Consider the following 19,733-nt stretch of genomic DNA (forward strand, 5'->3'; position numbering starts at 1 on the left):
GGAGATGGGAGAAGAAAAAAAGAAAAAAAAAAGGCCCCAGGCAGAGGCCCAACCACCTAGCCCACTCTAAAAAAAATTACACACAGTTTGGCGGGGTATATTAAAGAGTATAGAAGGTCCTTTTCTGCTAGTTCTTTTTTAAGTTCCTTAATTTCCTTTCTTTTCGTCATAGTAGCCCTAGAGTAGACAGGATATGCAGAAATTTTTGACCCGTCATACAATGTTTCCCCAAGGTTACGTAGCACCCTAAATACCGTGTCTCTATCCTTAGAGCATAACATCTTGACCAATATAGGTCTTGGGGGTGCACCAGGAATTGGTCTGCGGCCCGGGACCCGGTGAACCCTTTCCACTATGAATGTTGGGGGAATGCTTTCTGAACCCATAACACCGACCAGCCAGTCCTGGATAAACTGGCCGGTGTCTCTTTGTTCGACCCCTTCAGGAAACCCTACAAAACGAATATTGCCCCTCCTGGACCTGTCTTCAAGGTCGATTATTTTAGCTTGTAGCTCTTTATTCTCAACCTCCATTTTGGATATTGTTTTTTGAAGTTTTCGTGACGCCCCCTCAATTTTGGATAATCACTCTCCCTGCTCTTTAGTTTGGCCCCTCATTTTGTTAAGATCATCCCTAATAGCCAAAATCTCACTTCTATTGACTGCCATCTGCTCTTTTAACCCCTCCATTGATTCATTGGTTTTTTTAACTGCTTGGAGAATTTCCTCCCAAATGGCGGGGTTATTCTCGTGTGTTTCCTCACCCTCGGTCTCAAGGAGAGAATACCTTGAGCCGGCATCAGCCTCTTTAGCCGTTTTTGCAGATTTACCTGGTGGGGATTTCAAGTATTTATCTAATTTGGTAGTTACTGACTTCTCACGAGGGGAGCTGACTCCAGTTGACTTACGGGGGCCTTTGGGGGGCATTTTGGCTACAGATAGTACAAAGAGGGTACGTGCCTTAATCTGAGAGGGGCAGAGAATTGATTAACTGATGGTGTTACTCTTCACCTTTTAACTCCCTTAACCCCTTAATGACCGCCCTATCGGGATTCTACGGCGGTCATTAAGGGTACTTCTTCTGATGCGACGCCTTTCTACGGCGGCGCATCAGAAGAAGATTTCGGGACATCGGGTTATTATAGTGCCGGTGTCGGGCTGTGATATTACAGCCCAGACCCGGCACTAACACCCGGGATCGGAAAAACTCCGATCCCGGGTGTTTAACCCCTTGCACGCCGCGGTCAAGCATGACCGCGGCGTGCAAGTGTGTCCCCCGTGGATCGGACCCCCCCGGTGTGCTTACCGGGGGATCCGATCCCTCCTGCCGCTGCCCCGGGTTCCGACGAGTGACCCGGGGCTGTCGGCTCCTCTTCTCACCGGGTCCTGCCTTCCTGGCAGGACCCGGCTGTAAGTAACTGAGCATGCGCGGCATGCTCAGTTACTTACACTATACACTGCAATACAAGTGTATTGCAGTGTAAAGGCTTGAATAAGCGATCGGATGATCGCTTATTCAAGCCAAGAAGTAGAAAATGTAAAAAAGTAAAAAAAAAAAAATTAAATCTTTTTATAATATAATTAAATAAATAAATAAAATAAAAGTCCCATAATCTCCCCAGTAACACATAAAATGCAAATAAAGTATATAAAACACAAAACACGTACATATTTGGTATCACCGCGTCCGTATTAATCTGTACAATAAATCTAAATCAATATTGAACCCGCTCGGTGAACTACGTAAAAAAAAAACTCGAAAAACTTCCCATAATATACAATTTTTCATCAAACACCATCACAAAAAATGTTCTAAAAAGTGATCAAAAAAAGTTACGGTACCTAATATGATACGACTGAAAAGAACAACTGTTTTCGCAAAAAATAAGCCCTCAACCAGATCTGACAACAGAAAAATACAGAAGTTATGGCCCTGAAAACTTGTCAATAGTAAAAACAATGCGATTTTCTCCAATATTGGTTTTGCTCAGGAAAATTGAGCAAAATAAGAAAAACTATATAAATGAGGTATCACCGCGTCCGTATTAATCTGTACAATATATCTAAATCAATATTGAACCCGCTCGGTGAACTACGTAAAAAAAAAACTCGAAAAACTTCCCATAATATACAATTTTTCATCAAACACCATCACAAAAAATGTTCTAAAAAGTGATCAAAAAAAGTTACAGTAACTAATATGATACGACTGAAAAGAACAACTGTTTTCGCAAAAAATAAGCCGTCAACCAGATCTGACAACAGAAAAATACAGAAGTTATGGCCCTGAAAACTTGTCAATAGTAAAAACAATGCGATTTTCTCCAATATTGGTTTTGCTCAGGAAAATTGAGCAAAATAAGAAAAACTATATAAATGAGGTATCACCGCAATCGTAGTGAACCAGAGAATAAAGATAAAATATTATTTTTACGTTACGGTGAGCGGGGGGGGGGGGATGCTCACAATCCAAAATAAAAATTGATGATTTTGTTTGTGTCCCCCTTGAAATAGTTAATAAAATCTCATGAATAAGCTTTAGACTCCCAAAATAAATTATTTATACATTGTATCTCATCCCATAAAAAATAAGCCCTCATATGATCGCATTATCAAAAAAAATAAAAATTTATAGGTCGTACAATGTGACAATACAAATCTGCTGTGGACGGCGCCTCCATTCATTCTATGCTCGGCCGTGCGCCCGTACAGCAGTTTACCACCACATATGGGGTATCAGTAAACTCGGGAGGAATTGGGCATCAAGCGTTGCAGTGCGTTTCATCATTTAATTTATTCTGAAAATGTCAGTTTTGGCCTAAATGAATGTATTTCCAAAAAAATTCCATAGTTTCTAAATCGCAGGTCCATATTTTTTAACCCATGTGAAACACTTAAAGGGTTAATGAACTTAATAGAAGTTGTTTTACATATGTTGAGGGGTGAAGTTTCTATAGTGGGGTAATTTATGAGGTTTTACTATTATTTAGGCCTCTCAAAGTCACTTGGAAGCCGAGTTGTCCCTCAAAATGTGAGTTATGGCAATTTTCATGAAAATAAGAAAAATCGCACCTAAAGTTCTGCGCCTCATAACATCCTAGAAAAATGACCGGAAGCATAAAATATCATCCCAACATAAAGCAGATATTCTGTAAATGTTAATTATCAAACTTTTTGGGTAGTTTTACTTCCTGTCTGGAAACCAGAACATTTCAAACTTGGAAAATGAAGAATTTTTACAAACTTTTGCCAAATTTTCACTTTTTTTCAGAACGAAACGCAAAACTTATCACTTAAATTTTATAACTAACATGAAGTACAATGTGTCACGAGAAAACATTCTCAAAATCACCAGGATATGTTAAAGCGTTCCGAAGTTATAACCAATTATCGTGAGACATGTCAGATTTGAAAAATCGAGTCTGGTCATTGAGCTGAAAACTAGTGTCGGTGATAAGGGGTTAAAGAAACAGCGTACATAAATAAATACATTACGTTGGAGACAAAACGGCAATATGTGAATTACAGCTGAAAACATGCAATAGATGACCCGGGTTGCACTGTACCCCAAAGGAACCCACCATCCAATTGACGAAAGTCTTGACAGTAAAGAGAGAGGAACCTATTTACAGGTCTATCAGGGGCCTCTCCACCTGCAGACACTAGCGGTACCACACAACCACCGACTAAGTCGATGTTGTCCAATGATGGAAAAAGGGCAGTTCACCAAGTCTCTGACTCATAGCCAATCTCGGCCTCCAGTCCGGGCTGGAAAGACAATAACCAGAGCATCTGCCAACAACTTCAACGGGCCGGGTTTTAACAAGCCAGTGGCATAAAGTGATATCTAATCATCAAATGCAAATCCAAGGGCACAGGACAGCCAAGCGCTTATTTCGTAGCCAATGTTAGTAATGGGCCATACACTAAGAAGTGTAGACATAAATGCAAGGTGAAAACAAAAAGATTGTTTTACGTTACCAAACACCTCTCCGTCCGGGTCTACGGTGCTGGTTCGAGTTCCTGTCCTCTCCTATGTACAAGGGAGCTGTTGTTTTCGGAAAGGGATGCGTGGAAGAATCCACATACTCTGCACGTATCCGAAACACACTTCACTCCTTGAATCCAAGTGCCTCTCTGTTGCGGTCCTCTTGCAACTTTCCTTTACCCCAACAGAGGCTGATTATCGGTCGTGTCACTCCGGTGGTTTGGTATCATCAGCACTGACAGCATGCAGCTACGGGCAGCGACCGGTGGACGGCAACGAGTAGTGAGCGCCTCATTCCTCCGTGCATCACACAGCGTCGATTGCGTCGCCCCCGATGTTTCAATATCGTCAACAGTAGCAGCCTCCAGTAACGGGCAACGACGAGTCGGCATCTCGTTCCTCCGTGCGCCATACGAAAACGGTCCCAGGTAACCTAGAGAGAGCCTAATCGTGGCGGCTGGCAGTCAACGGCATGATGGGGGCGGGACATGCCGCACCTGCCCCAGCAATCTCTACTCTCAATGCGATAGATTGTTGACTGAGGTGCAATCTTTCTAGCTGTGATACTCCTCCCTGTTAGGCCAGTTTTGTGCAGTGCAATGATGACTGCACGTGTTTCTTTAGAGATAACCATGGTTACCAGAAGAGAAACAATGATGCCAAGCACCAGCCTCCTTTTAAAATGTCTAGTTTTGTGATTCTTACTTTATCATGACAGATTGATCCCCATACCTGTCCTCATCAACACCCACACCTGTGTTAATGGAGCAATCAATGAAACAATGTTAGCTGCTCCTGTTAAGGCAGGCCTGCAATGAAGTTGAAATGTGTTTTTGGGGAAAAAGTTCATTTTCTAGGCAAATATTGACTTTGATCAGTTTAACAGCAATTAATTGCACTCTTTATAACATTCTGGAGTATATGCAAATTGCCATTATAAAACCTGATACAGTAGACTTTGTAAAAATTAACATTTGTATCATTCTCATAACTTTTGCCCATGACTGTACATCACAACTGGGAGTAATGGTCAAGCTCTGAAGCACTGAGAGTCTTCCATTTCGCGTGGAGTGGTGTAAGTGATCTCTAACTTGAAAGTACTGTTATCTTTCCTTGGCTTTTACTTCTTTGGAATTTAACTGGGATATTGGAAGGAAAGTTGAGCGCTGGTTATATTATTTTTTTATTTACCTATGTTTTAGCATCTGTGAGAGAGCGTGCTTTTTTACCAATTGCTCCTCTTGCAAATCCCTTTTCCGTCAGGAAGCACACATTTTTCAGCTGATTGTTTGAAACGAGGCAGCCTTGCAATGTCACGGGGAGCGAGAATCGTCAACAAGAGGGTGGCCCATGCGTCGCCATCTTTTTGAAGCTGTGGGCAACTTTTCCAGCGACGATTGCTGGGAAAACACCCGCGATCAGTGCCAGCAATCTGTGAGCCTTCTCCATGCACCCGCACCCGACGGAAAGGGGTTAAATGCCAGAATCCCAGCGATCTCAGTTGCTCAACTCAGATTTTTATCTTATCTCTTCTGAGCTGCGAAGATTGCAATAGCCACCTCATAGAAGAAGGAGACTATTCCTTTACTGTTGGTCAAGACTAAAATGAAAAGGATCATGGTTATTGATTGCACTCTATACTATCTCAAAAGGAGACATCATTTACCAAATTCTGGCAAGATTGGGTTACCTATATCTCTACGATTTTGTGATATTGTAAATATGTGACTTTCTTTCTTTTTTACCTCCCCCAGGCCAGGGGATTGTCTCCATGCCTTTCTCCGTGTCGGCCCCATTCATTTCTATCTGTCCTCCTCACTGACATACATTCTGTTTTAGGTTGGAATATATGGATTTGGTATCAACAGTCCTAAACTTTAATGTTTCCATTTGAATATACCGAAAGTAATGTGGCGAACGTGATATATCTTAAAGAAAGGCCTCTAGATAAGCCTTATTGTTTTCCATGCCTATATACTCTCTGTTTTACCAGTTGTTTTAAAACAAAAATTCTCAATAAAAACGATTGAAAACACATGACTGTTAGAGGTCTAATAAATAGCAAGACTCGTAAATTACTCCATTATGAAATATACCTTAACGAATGAAAAAGCACTTTTGAGAAGTTTAACCTTGTAGTTGTTTTATAGGGGTTAAAACAAAATAGAGGTGCAGTCTACAAATTGTAATATTTTTGGACAATACATTAATTCACAATGGATTAAATTAAAAAATTGAATTGAATTGCTCCTGAGTACACTGATACCCCATATCTGGTGGTTAGCAGCTGTATGGGCACACAGCCGGGCATAGAATGGAAGGAGCGCCATCCAGAGCAAATTTGCACTGTCAAATTGTACAGGCGGTAATTTTTTTCTTTTTTAAATGTAGACATACAGGGGCTTATTTTTTGCCACAGGGGGTGCACTTTTATGGTACATAATTTTGGCGGCATCTATAGCTAATTGATAAGATTTTATTAACTCTTTGTTGGTGGGAAAAATGAAAATCATCAACTTTTGGTAAGATTTTTTTGTTTCTTTTTTTGGCCATTCACCATACCACAACAATAATGTATTATTTTTGCCACAATTACATAACTTTATTTTTCAGCTGACAAATCTTTCAGCTTTTTTATTGGTCTTATTTTAGAGTGAGTAACATTTTTTAATCACTTTTTAGAGCATTTTTAAGTTTATTAATTAAAAATGATCTATTTTCAGGAACTTTTGATTTGGGGGAGTGGATGGTTTAGCGTTTACTGTGCAGGTCCAGTAATGATTCTGTTTTATTATAAAGATTGTTATGGACCCAGCAATACCTAATTTGTTGTTTTTTTTGTGTATTTATGTTTTTTATACTTTATTAAGTGTTTATATGGGAAAGTGACATTTTAGGGGCTTATATTTTTTAGTTTATTTTAAACCTTTTTTTAACTTTTTTTTACTCTGATCGCTGGTTCAAGTCCAATACACTACCCTACAATACTAATGCATTGCAGGACAGTGAAAATGGTCTATTACAGGTTACAGTCAGACCTGGAAGGGATCTGACAGCTCAGGACATCGGGCAGCCCCGGACACTCGGCAGACCTCGGGGCTGCCCATTAGAGGATCCTTAAGGGAAACACCCTTACACACAGTGGTCATGCTTGACTGTGGTGTGTAAGGGGTTAACACTCGCGATTGGAGCCAACTCCAACCACGAGTGTCAGACCGTGGTGTCAGCTGTAATGTACAGCTGACAGCCGATGCTTCTGGTGCTGGCTTCGTTCATGAGCCGGTGGCAGAAGCGGGGCGTAATAGAACGTCCCCATGCGTCCTAGTGCGTAACCGGGTTAACTTTGTCTGGCCTCTCCATTCCGGGGATACAAACGTAGTGCTTCACATTGTCTTGAAAGGGTCAATTATTTAAAAAAGCTTTTTATTTTATTTTTATGTTATGTTTTCATTTTAAGCATTTTCTCTAGTCCATTTTTGTCTGAAGTCTGGGTCCCAAATGGAAATATTTCTTGGTATTGTGTTCTTTATACTGTATACACAGTACATATATTCATCATTATGTGGGGAAATATTGTTCTCAACTTTGTTTTGCGGAATATATTATTTAGTAGCAAAGTGTTATTCAGTGGACACTAGAGATGAGCAAACACACTCGACCGAGCTTGATGCTCGTTCGAGCATTAGCGTACTCGTAACTGCTCGTTGCTCGGACGAATACTTCGCCAGCTTTTGATTTTTGGCGGCCAGAAACAGAGCCAATCACAAGCCAGGAGACATACCCCTGAGGAAGCCACCAGGCTCGGTGGCGGAACGCGTGGTGAGCCAGTTCCCATCTACCCTACACATGGTGATATTTTTTCATTTGTCTTTGCCTTGCATATGATATATGTACTCATTCTGTGTCATATCCACATTGCAATACTATAGCTTCATTTTCATCTGCCAGGCATTGGTCATTTCTTTATTAGATTCAAGGGTAGTTGAGACAGCAACACGTGTTTTTGCTGCTATATAGAGACTCAGCACTGGATAGTGCTTTTTAATTGTTTTTACTGGTTTGGAATACACAATTGTTCTATGTAAATATTAATAAAGATACCTTATTGTCACTCAGTTTGTGTATAGTATCAGTACCTATAACACGTTCCTTTGTCTCGATACACGCTATGCTTTTTTGACGTGTGGTACTTTATTTGGCCTTCATCTATCTTGTGTAAAAGCCAGGAGACTCTGCACTCCATCTAGCATGATGTGGTACCCTTACACGTCGATAGCAGTGGTTGGCTGGCCTGATCAGGTGACCCTGGAATAGACTAGCCCCTGCCCGCGCTGCTCGGATCATTCTCTGTCTGGATGCCGTTAGGGAGAGAGTTGCTGCTGCTGCAGGGATAGCGTTAGGGTGTTATATTAGCCTACTGTTAGGCAGGAGTGAGTCTACAAGAACCCAACAGCCCTTGTTAGGGCTAGAATAGTGTTATATATTTTTTTTTTGTTTGCTTGTGGCTGGGCTTGCTGGCACTAGTAGTGCAGCTAGTACCATATTGTGAGGAATTTGCAGGGAGACTTGCGAACGTTATATTTAGCTCTTAGTGACACACATATCCATCTCAAACACCTAAGTGGGGCAATTTATTAGGGGTTTTATTGAATTAGGCAAAGTCTGACGATTTTTTATTTTTTTTTTCAAAACTTAAAGTGACTTAAAATCCAGTTGTTGTGTGCTGTCAGTGTAGGTTAGAAACTAGGCATACAAGAACCCAACCAGCTTTGTTAGGCCTACAATAGCGTTATATATATATATATTTTGTTGATTTGCTTGTGGCTGGCCTTGCTGGCACTAGTAGTGCAGCTAGTACCATATTGTGACGAATTTGCAGGGAGACTTGCGAATGTTATATTTAGCTCTTAATGACACACATATCCATCTCAAACACCTAAGTGGGACAATTTATTAGGGGTTTGATTGCATTAGGCACAGTCTGATGATTTTTTATTTTTTTTTCAAAACTTAAAGTGACTTGAAAAAACTGTTGTGTGCTGTCAGTAAAGTTTAGAAACTAGGCATACAAGAACCTAACCGGCTTTCTTAGGCCTACAATAGCGTTATATATATATATATATTTAGTTGATTTGCTTGTGGCTGGCCTTGCTGGCACTAGTAGTGCAGCTAGTACCATATTGTGACGAATTTGCACGGAGTCTTGCGAACGTTCTGTATAGCTCTTAGTGACACACATACCCATCTCAAACACCTAAGTGGGACAATTTATTAGGGGTTTGATTGAATTAGGCAAAGTCTGCTTTTTCTTTTCTTTTTTTTTTTTTTTTTTCTAAACTAAAAGTCATCAGGCACAGCACAAAATCCTGTTGTGTGCTGTCAGTGTTGGTTAGAAACTAGCCATAGCAATAGAATAGCATCGTTTTCTTAAAAAAACAAAAACACTAAAAAACACAAAAAAACACAAAAATTTTTTACAGTTTACACTTTCATTTTGAAGAAGTTGAACCCGAGGGCTAGGGGTAGAGGACGAGGGCGTGGGCGCCCCACTACTGCAGGGGTCAGAGGCCGTGGTCCTGGGTGGGGTGAGACACCACCTGCTGATGAGGGAGCAGGGGAACGCTGCAGAGCTACACTCCCTAGGTTCATGTCTCAAGTTACTGGGACCCGTGGTAGAGCACTGTTGAGGCCAGAACAGTGCGATCAGGTGATGTCGTGGATTGCGGACAATGCTTCTAGCCATTTGTCCACCAGTCAGTCTTCCACGCATTCCACCCATGTCACCGAAATCAGCACTCCTCCACCTCAACCTCCTTCCCTCCAGTCTGCCCACTCCCAGGAAAATTTGGCATTTGAACCGGCATACTCTGAGGAACTGTTTTCTGGACCCTTCCCAGAGTCACAAACCACTTGTCTGCTGAGCTCTTTCCCGATGTCCAGTTTTTCCACCGGTCGCAGTCTGTGGGTGATGATGACATTGTTGACGTAGTGGAAGAAGTGTGTAAAGAGGTGTTGAACGATGAGGAGACACGGTTGTCAGACAGTGGTGAAGTTGTTGTCAGGGCAGGAAGTCCGAGGGGGGAGCAGACTGAGGGATTGGAGGATGATGAGGTGACAGACCCAAGCTGGGTTGATAGGCCGGGTGAACACAGTGCTTCTGAGACGGAGGCGAGTCCTCGACGAGAACAGGTTGGAAGAGGCAGTGTTGGAGCCAAACGGAGAGGCAGGGCCAGAGCTGGTGCATCAGCGCCAAATGTTTCACGTAGTGAAGCTGCCATGGCGAGGGCTAGATTTTCGGAAGTCTGGAGGTTCCTTAAAGAAACACCGGATGACCGACGGACTGTGGTGTGCAACCTGTGCCACACCAGGATCAGCAGGGGTTCCACCACTACCAGCTTAACCACCACCAGTATGCGCAGGCATATGAATGCTAAACACCCCACTCAATGGAACCAAGGCCGTTCACCTCCAGCCGGGCACACCACTGCTCCTTCCCCTGTGTCACCTGCTGCCTCTGCTAGTCAGCGCCCTGCCCAGGAACCTGGCCCAAACACCTCCCGTGCGAAAACCACACCTTCGCCTCCACGATCCTCCACAGCATCCACCAATGTCTCCATGCGCAGTGTTCAGCTCTCCATACCCCAGACGCTGGAGCGCAAGAGGAAGTACAGTGCAACCCACCCACACGCCCAAGCCCTCAACGTCCACATCTCCAAACTGCTTAGCCTGGAGATGCTGCCCTATAGGCTGGTAGAGACCGAGGCCTTTCGCAACCTCATGGCGGCGGCCGCCCCTCGGTATTCGGTCCCCAGCCGCCACTAGTTTTCCCGATGTGCCGTCCCAGCCCTGCACCAGCACGTGTCAGACAACATCATACGTGCCCTGACCAACGCCGTTTCTGACAAGGTCCACCTGACCACGGACACATGGCCGAGTGCTGCCGGGCAGGGCCACTATATATATCACTGACGGCACATTGGGTTAATTTGGTGGAGGCTGGGACCGAGTCTGACCCTGGGGCTGGTCGTATACTGCCGACGCCGAGGATTGCGGGGCCTACCTCGGTCCAGGTCTCAAAGGCCTACTATGCCTCCTCCTCCTCCCACCCCTCCTCCACCTCCTCCTCCTCCGAATTACCATCCGTGGGCATGGCGCCATCAGTCGGTAGCTCTAGGCACAGCAGCAGTGCCGTCGCTAAGCGACAGCAGGCAGTGCTCAACCTGCTGAGCCTAGGCGATAAAAGGCACACCGCCCAAGAGCTATTACAGGGCATCACAGCACAGACTGATCTGTGGCTGGCACCGCTGAACCTGGAGCCAGGCATGGTTGTGTGTGACAACGGCCGTAACCTGGTGGCGGCTCTGCAACTCGGCAGACTGACACATGTGCCATGCCTGGCCCATGTGTTAAATCTCATAGTTCAGCGGTTCCTCAAGACATACCCCAATCTGTCTGAGTTGCTCACGAAGGTGCGCCGCATCTGTGCGCATTTCAGGAAGTCCAGCACAGATGCTGCCACTCTCAGGGCAGCGCAGCGCCGCCTCCAACTGCCCACTCACCGACTGTTGTGCGACGTGCCCACGAGGTGGAATTCAACATTAACCATGTTATCCAGAGTTTACCAGCAGCGCAGAGCGATTGTAGACTGCCAGATGTCAACTTCCACCAGAACTGGTAGTAAGGTCAGTGAGCTTCCTCAAGTCTACAATGAGGAGTGGACGTGGATGCCTGACATCTGTCAGGTAGCTTTGAGGAGTCAACACAGATGGTCAGCGGCGATGCCGCCATCATCAGCCTCACCATCCCGCTGCTTGGCCTGTTGAAAAACTCTCTGGTCAGCATGAAGTCAGAAGCTTTGCGCTCGTCACAAGAGACGGGGGAAGAAGATTCCCTTGTTGATAGCCAAAGCACCCTCAGGTCTGTTTCTCAGCGCATATCGGAAGAGGTGGAGCAGGATGAGGAGGAAGAGGAGGAGAATGTTGGCGAGACAGAAGAGGGGAGCATTGCTCAGTCCTTCACTGTTCAGCGTGTATGGGCAGAAGAAGAGGAGTTGGAGGAGGAGGAAATGGACAGTCAGGCCAGTGAGGGGAGTGAATTTTTGCGCGTTGGGACTCTGGCGCATATGGCAGATTTCATGCTAGGCTGCCTATCCCGTGACCCTCGCGTTCAAAGAATTTATTCCAACACCGATTACTGGGTATTCACTCTCTTGGACCCACGGTACAAGCAAAATCTTTCCACTCTCATCCCTGGAAAGGAAAGGAGTGTGAGAATGCATGAATACCAGCAGGCCCTGGTGCACAAGCTGAAACACTATTTCCCTTCTGACAGCGCTAGCGGCAGATGGTGTACTTCTGCGGGACAAGTAGCGAGGGAGAGTAGGCGAGCAGGCAGCTTGTCCAACACTGGCAGGGGTACGCTTTACAAGGCCTTTGCCAGTTTTATGTCACCTCAGCAAAACACTGTCACCTGTTCCCAGTCTAGGCAGAGTAGGGCTGATCTTTACAGGAAGGGAGTACGTAGCTGACCATACCATCATCCTAAATGATCACACAGCTCCCTATAACTACTGCGTTTCAAAGCTGGACATGTGGCACGAACTGGCGCTGTACGCCTTGGAGGTTCTTTCCTGCCCTGCCGCTAGCGTGTTGTCTGAGCGGGTTTTCAGTGCAGCTGGTGGCATCATCACCGATAAGCGTACACGCCTGTCGACTGATAGGCTGACGCTTATCAAGATGAATAATGCCTGGATTTCCCAGGATTTCCATTCTCCACCAGATAAAAGAAGCTCAACCTGAATAATGTATGCACTCCTCCTCCTCATGTTCCTCCTACTCCTCCTCTTTGTACACTAAAGCAGAGGAAACTGGCTATTTTTTGCCAGGGCAACTGGCTCTAGCTATAGTACTCTATATATTTAATTTTTCTGGAGGGCCACCTTCCCGGTCCTCTGTTTTAAACAATTCTTGGGAGTGCCACATACAGGCAGTCAATCTATTTAATTTTTCTGGAGGACCACCTACCTGCTCCTCTGGTTTGAAAACTTTTTTGGACTGCCACATACAGGCACTATTCAAATTTAATTGTCTCCATAGCAGCCTCTACATGTCGTCTTTATAGCTGCCTCCACACGTTGTCTCCATTGCTACCTCCACACATCATCTCCATAGCTGCCTCCCAAAGTCGTCCCCTTAGCAAACGAGCTGTGTCAGGCAGAATTTTGGGTTGTTTTCATGGCTTCCACATCAAACTTGTTAACTTTGTTGCCACCCTGCTGTGTTATCCACAAACTATACTGGCAAACTTTTATCATTTACCGATATTATTTCAGCGCTTCTTGCGCATCTGTTTACATTCCCCTCACCCGCCATAACCCAAACTTATAAGAACACTACTACACTTGATCTTATGCAAAAGGTTCTTAGAAGTGCTGTTTGGGGAGGACCCGAGAGACAGGGGCTTAGACAGGCGAAAGCTCGCCTGGCAGCGGACCGCCAGCTCCATCCCAAGATCCAACTAACATCATTTTAACTGCAGCACCGTTAATCTACTACTACCTTACTGCTAGGAAACAATATGGATACAGAAGAAGACAGGGGCCCACTGATTTGTGTTACAGCGTATTAGTAAATGATGCCTCAGGGGTTTCCTTATGGCGTGGGCCACTCTCGTAACGCACATAGATTGTTATAGTCCAGAACTAGATAAACACAGATGGGTACCCCTTACTTGAAGGGGAGATGGACATAAACAAAATTCGAAGTATTCATAAAATTAAAAAACTTTATTGATGCAAAAAAGACAAAGACTGTGAATATGAATATAAAAAACCACGGGCCATTGAAAATGGCTCCGGTATAACAGTGTGGTAATGTACAATGCAAAGTTGTAGTAAGTACATAGAAAAGCAGTGGTGTGGCACAGATACAAGAGCGGGTAAACAAGGCAGGGGAGACAGATTGTATTTAAACAATTGAATGGATATAGAGCTAAACGCAAAGGTGTTGCTTTTGTGCTAACTCCACAGGATGGTTCACTGTGAGAGATCCAGGACAAATCCTTAAAAAATCAGTAAAGGAATTAGTGCTGGTATATGTGTATATGCAAGCTCTTACCAGTAAAGAATGGTGCCAAACTCCGCTGCCGAGTTTAAACCGCGTCCCCGACGCGCGTTTCGGCTCAAGGGGGAGCCTTCGCCCCCAGACGAAGGCTCCCCCTTGAGCCGAAACGCGCGTCGGGGACGCGGTTTAAACTCGGCAGCGGAGTTTGGCACCATTCTTTACTGGTAAGAGCTTGCATATACACATATACCAGCACTAATTCCTTTACTGATTTTTTAAGGATTTGTCCTGGATCTCTCACAGTGAACCATCCTGTGGAGTTAGCACAAAAGCAACACCTTTGCGTTTAGCTCTATATCCATTCAATTGTTTAAATACAATCTGTCTCCCCTGCCTTGTTTACCCGCTCTTGTATCTGTGCCACACCACTGCTTTTCTATGTACTTACTACAACTTTGCATTGTACATTACCACACTGTTATACCGGAGCCATTTTCAATGGCCCGTGGTTTTTTATATTCATATTCACAGTCTTTGTCTTTTTTGCATCAATAAAGTTTTTTAATTTTATGAATACTTCGAATTTTGTTTATGTCCATCTCCCCTTCAAGTAAGGGGTACCCATCTGTGTGTACTACCTTACTGCCTCCATACATCGTCCCCTTATCAAACGAGCTGTGTCAGGCAGAATTTTCGGGTGTTTCACCAGATACATAATGGAACTCGGCCCATCTGTCGCCGCCATGCTGGAGACCTGTAGTTGCAATCATAGCAGCACAATATGGATGCCCCATACTGTCACTCTTAATCATGGAACCATTTCCAAAAAAAAACTATTAAAAATAGAACCGCTATGCTATTCCATTTTTCCTAGATGAAATATTCAAACGACCCCGCCTGCTTTGAAAATTATAATTTTTTCAAAGTAACCGCCTCTGGCCCCCAGGCCCATTTTGGGTGGGGAGGAGCCGAGAGACAGGGGCTTGGACAGGCGAAAGCACGCCTGGCAGTGGACCGCCAGCTCCATCCCAAGATTAGGCAGCCTCAGAGGCATCCATCCATACTGCCCCTGCTGTTTCCTCTCCATTTCGCCTCCACGATCCTCCACAGCATACACCAATGTCTTCATGCGCAACTTTCAACTCTCTATACCCCAGACGCTGGAGCGCGAGAGGATATACAGCACATCATCCCCTTATCAAACGAGCTGTGTCAGGCAGAATTTTCGGGTGTTTCACCAGATACATAATGGAACTCGGCGCATCTGTCGCCGCCATGCTGGAGACCTGAAGTTTCAATCATAGAAGCAATATGGATGCCCCATGCTGTCACTCTTAATCATGGAAGTCGTCTCCATGGCTGCCTCCACATGTCGTCCCCTTATCAAGCGAGCTGTGTGAGGCTCATTTTTCGGGTGTTTCACCAGATACGTTATGGAACTTGGTCACTATGTCGCCACCATGCTGTGTTATCGACTAAATATACCGTCAACCTTTTGTTCACATAGGAAATCATTTCAGCGCTTCTTGCTCACCTCCTTTGGTTTCTCTCTGCCACCCATTGATTTAAAGCATGAGTCCATTTAGGGTATGTCGCCATGACACTCTCTAGCCTGCCGCTGCCTCTGCATGCCGTCCCCTATAGTGTCAGGGTCAATTATTGGATGTTTTAGATGCTATCTAGCCTCATTCAGTCACTCTGTCATCGCCATGCTGTTGCCCATAATTTTGGCATAATGGTGCGATTAAGCAGCCTCAGAGGCATTCATGCATGCTGCCCCTGCTGTTTCCTGTCCATTTCCGTGGTGGTTCCATCATTTTCTGAGGTTTCCAGGTGTTTGGCCAAGCTTCCCTGTGCAGACCCTTGGTCCCCTTGAAAAATGCTGGAGTCTCCCATTGACTTCAATGGGGTTCGTTATTCGAGACAAGCACTCGAGCATCGGGAAAAGTTCATCTCGAATAACGAGCACCCGAGCATTTTAGTGCTCGTTCATCTCTAGTGGACACTGTACTGTAATTGACTGTCGAACCAGAATGAAGGCAAAATTTACTTGGATGTATTTTTTTTGTTAATGTTACTGCATTGTTTGTGTTGATTACATACTTTATAGTCAGTGCAATTAGAGTGGGCATATGCATATAGAATATCTTGTGGTTTTACTAAGACAATTGAGTATCAGAGGTGCTTCGTCGCTAACAAAGGGCGAGTCTGTTGGTGCTGATCATGGCAGTCCTTGCCTCTTACTACACTCAAGGTGTGTAAATTTGCATTCTACTGTGCTTTAATTTTTTTATGTTTACAACTTGTTTGCAAATGACCATGTACTTTGCTGCATGTACATGTATAAAACAGGCAAGTAAGAGTCATGTACAGTCTTATTTCACTCCAGGCTGTCTTAATTGATTTCCACTAAGCCCATCTTTATCTTTTAATACCGCCTTTTTTAGAGGCTGCAGAGCGGTAAGCTAGCTGTGATGCACAGATTCTCACCTGATAGTCTTTATGTCAGTGGGCCAGTGCAATCATTCTCTGGACCAGGACTCTGAGAATAAGACAATAAGAGAATTGTCTACCCACTTCCCAGTGCTTGCTACAAGTCTTCTTTGGAGCCTACTAGCATCTGATCTATTTTTGATCTCCTGACCATCTGTTTCTCTCTTGATTCTGTACAACAATGTCCTCTTGGTTTTGACCAATATTTGTAAGACAATTCTTCTGTATTTGTTTTGTCCTGTTTTGTTTCTGGGTGTTCACTTTTATGCAGGAAGGGTACATTGACCAGTAGATATGGTCAACTGGGTGTGTCTGGCTTTAGGGCTTATTGTCCATATCTGTCCTTTATTTTTCCATCATTATGTCAGTTTCCAACAAGTACCATTATATTACCATTTAACAATACAAACAACAAACAGACAGAAAAGAAGAAGACCTAGAGACTCACTTACTAATCATATTTACCTCATACATCTGCTGTGTCTCCTACCTTGTGCAGTGCTTCTTAAGTAATAACTGTGTTGGCTGTCCTGTTATATGTATTACTAACTACCTTTCAAGACCTGTGACTCATCTAAATGGTCCTGGAAGATAAACAGTAATACATGTCAGGGCTCGGGGTCAGTCGACCCACTGGACCACTGCGGGAGATGGTACTAGCCAACACCTGGGACCGGAATCCAAGTGCCCGCCGTAAAGCGGGATGGTCTTGCTGCAGCGTGGTGCCATCAGGTCATTCCACAGGTGCGACTAGCTCGTGGTGGCAGCCAAGGTCGTGGTACAGATTCAGCGGGCAGTCTTGGAGTCAGGCACAAGCAGTCAGTCAGGGCAGCAGGGATGCAGAGGTCAGATGTCTGGGGGCCTGATGTCTAGGGGATCAGGCGCAGGAGAAACGGGAATACAGGGAACTCACAAGGAAGCTTTCATTAAGGCTGGTAGCTCAAAGATCCAGCGGGAATGATGGGAACAGCTGGCCTTTAAGGAAAACCTGGAAGTGCCAGCTTAGGTAAACTACAGAAACATATTATAAAAGTAAAATCAAATGTGTTATGTTATATTCTTATCTTTTAATATACAAAAAATGTTAAAACTTGTTATAGTAAATCAAATTTGAATCTTCATATTGGAATCTTGCTCACGTCAGATGTATTGCCCAGTGGGAAGTCTGGGTAGACAGAAATAATCATTTGCAAATTTGCTTAGGTTTATCGGGTTAGCATCCAGTCGAATATCCTCCAAAGCACGTCTGATGAGAGTGGGGTCCCGGCTGTCACAGAATGTATCTTTGTGCAATGTCTGGATGTTGTTGTTCTGCAGATCAAAAAGAATTTATTGAGAACTGTACATTTTCAAATACTATGTATAGAATAACATTTTACATTGCATGGTGCAAGAACAAAGTGTACCCTTATGGACAACCTTGGCCCAAGACCCACTTGAGTAGCATCAGTAGTTACCATTAGTAGCACCAAAGTGTTATTGCCAGGGGAAAAACAATCAAACTTGTGAACCATGCAGTTATCTTACCAGAATCTACTGGTAACGTGGTCAGGGCTGAATTATCATTGGTGCTCTTGGAGCACCATCGCCAGGCCCTACAATCTGGATCATTTTGTGGGGGGCCCTGGCCTGGAGCTCTAATAGCTCCCTTGATAATCTGTCCCTGCCGACGGTCCTGATGGGCCCCGGGCTGCCCACAAGCCATAGCACAGAACCTGCATCCACTCGGCAGTGTGGTCAGTCTTGATGTGAGGGGTATATATGATATATGAAGAGAGCACGGTGTGGTCAGTTGTGGTGTGAGGGGTATGTATGATACTAATGGGGGCACAGTGTGATCAGTTGTGGTGTGAGGGGTATATATGATATATGTGGGGGGGGCACAGTGTGATCAGTTGTAGTGTGAGGGGTATATATGATATATGTGGGGGCACAGTGTGGTCAGTTGTGGCGTGAGAGGAATATATGTGGGGGCACAGTGTTGTCAGCTGTGGTGTGGAGGTATATATGATATATGTCGGGGCACAGTGTGGTCAGTCTTAATGTGAGGGGTATATATGATATATGAAGAGGGCACGGTGTGGTCAGTTGTGGTGTGAGGGGTATGTATGATACTTATGGGGGCACAGTGGGGTCAGTTGTGGTGTGTGGAGGAATATATGATATATGTGAGGGCACAGTGTCATCAGTCTTGATTGTACATATGATATATGTAGGGGGCGCAGTGTGATCAGTTGTATTGTGTGGGGTATATATGATAAATCATAACGATTATCAATAAATAAAGTTTATATTTGTGAAATTATTGGTAATACAGGTCTGTGTATAGAGTGTTTTGTTCATTCTCAGTATGGTGATATTTATTTTATGTGGTAATGCTGTAGGTCACAGTTTGGAGGGAATATTTGGATATTGTAGCACTATTGTTTAGAATATTGGTCCTATGGTAGTTTATCTAGTAACAGTATGGTGATATTATTTGGCAACAGTATTCTGTTTTCATTATTATTTGACTGGTCATATACAAAAATTGGAATTGGTTTGGTAAAGGCATGAACCTATCCAAAACTAATTATTTCTATTATCTCTAGTGCTTGGGCTGAATTTTGAAACAGTATAAGCAACAGTATAAGTATTTTGTATCTTTAAGATATATTGTTGTGTGGAGGGGCACCGCATTAGCTGCCAAGCTGAGGTGATCCATATTGCTGGGAGCCTTAATCTGGCCCTGAACGTGGTACCATTGTCCAATGATTTGTAAAGTGCTTCAAGATTTGATGGCGCTATATAAATAAAGATTATTATTATAAGTTTGACAAGGCAATCGAGGCTAATCATATAAATCTAAATCACTGCAATTAAGATAAACTGAAAAAATAATTATCACAGAATTTTAGAACTACAATAAAGTTTAAAATCTATAGCTCCTAATTGTAAATACTCTTTCTCACTTGTGTAATTCACGTCCGTATGCCATCTGCAATTTTCACAGCTAGCATACTGAGTAAATGTATATTGAGGGGGGGAAGTTCAGGCTGTGTATAGTAGGGGGGGGTGCAGGCTGTGTATACTGAAGGGGAGTAGGCTGTGTAATACTGGGGGGGACACGCTGTCTATCATGGGGGGATAGGTTGTATAATACTGGGCGGCAGTCTGTGTATTCTCTGGGGGAGTGGCAGGCTGTTTGTACTG

General features: G+C 44.0%; 1 protein-coding gene across 3 annotated transcripts in view; it reads right to left on the bottom strand.

Moving 5' to 3' along the window:
* Nucleotides 1–17,598: 17,598 nt before the first annotated feature.
* Nucleotides 17,599–19,733, bottom strand: part of OPTC (opticin) — a 58,588-nt gene continuing 56,453 nt past the window's right edge. For all 3 annotated transcript variants that reach the window (XM_072133112.1, XM_072133114.1, XM_072133113.1), the window contains exon 7: nucleotides 17,599–17,852. In XM_072133112.1, coding sequence (XP_071989213.1) covers nucleotides 17,682–17,852 — 171 coding nt within the window. In that variant the 3' untranslated portion in view covers nucleotides 17,599–17,681. The remainder of the gene's footprint in view (nucleotides 17,853–19,733) is intronic.

Source organism: Engystomops pustulosus, chromosome 2 (genome assembly GCF_040894005.1).
Source record: "Engystomops pustulosus chromosome 2, aEngPut4.maternal, whole genome shotgun sequence".
Lineage (NCBI taxonomy): Eukaryota > Metazoa > Chordata > Amphibia > Anura > Leptodactylidae > Engystomops > Engystomops pustulosus.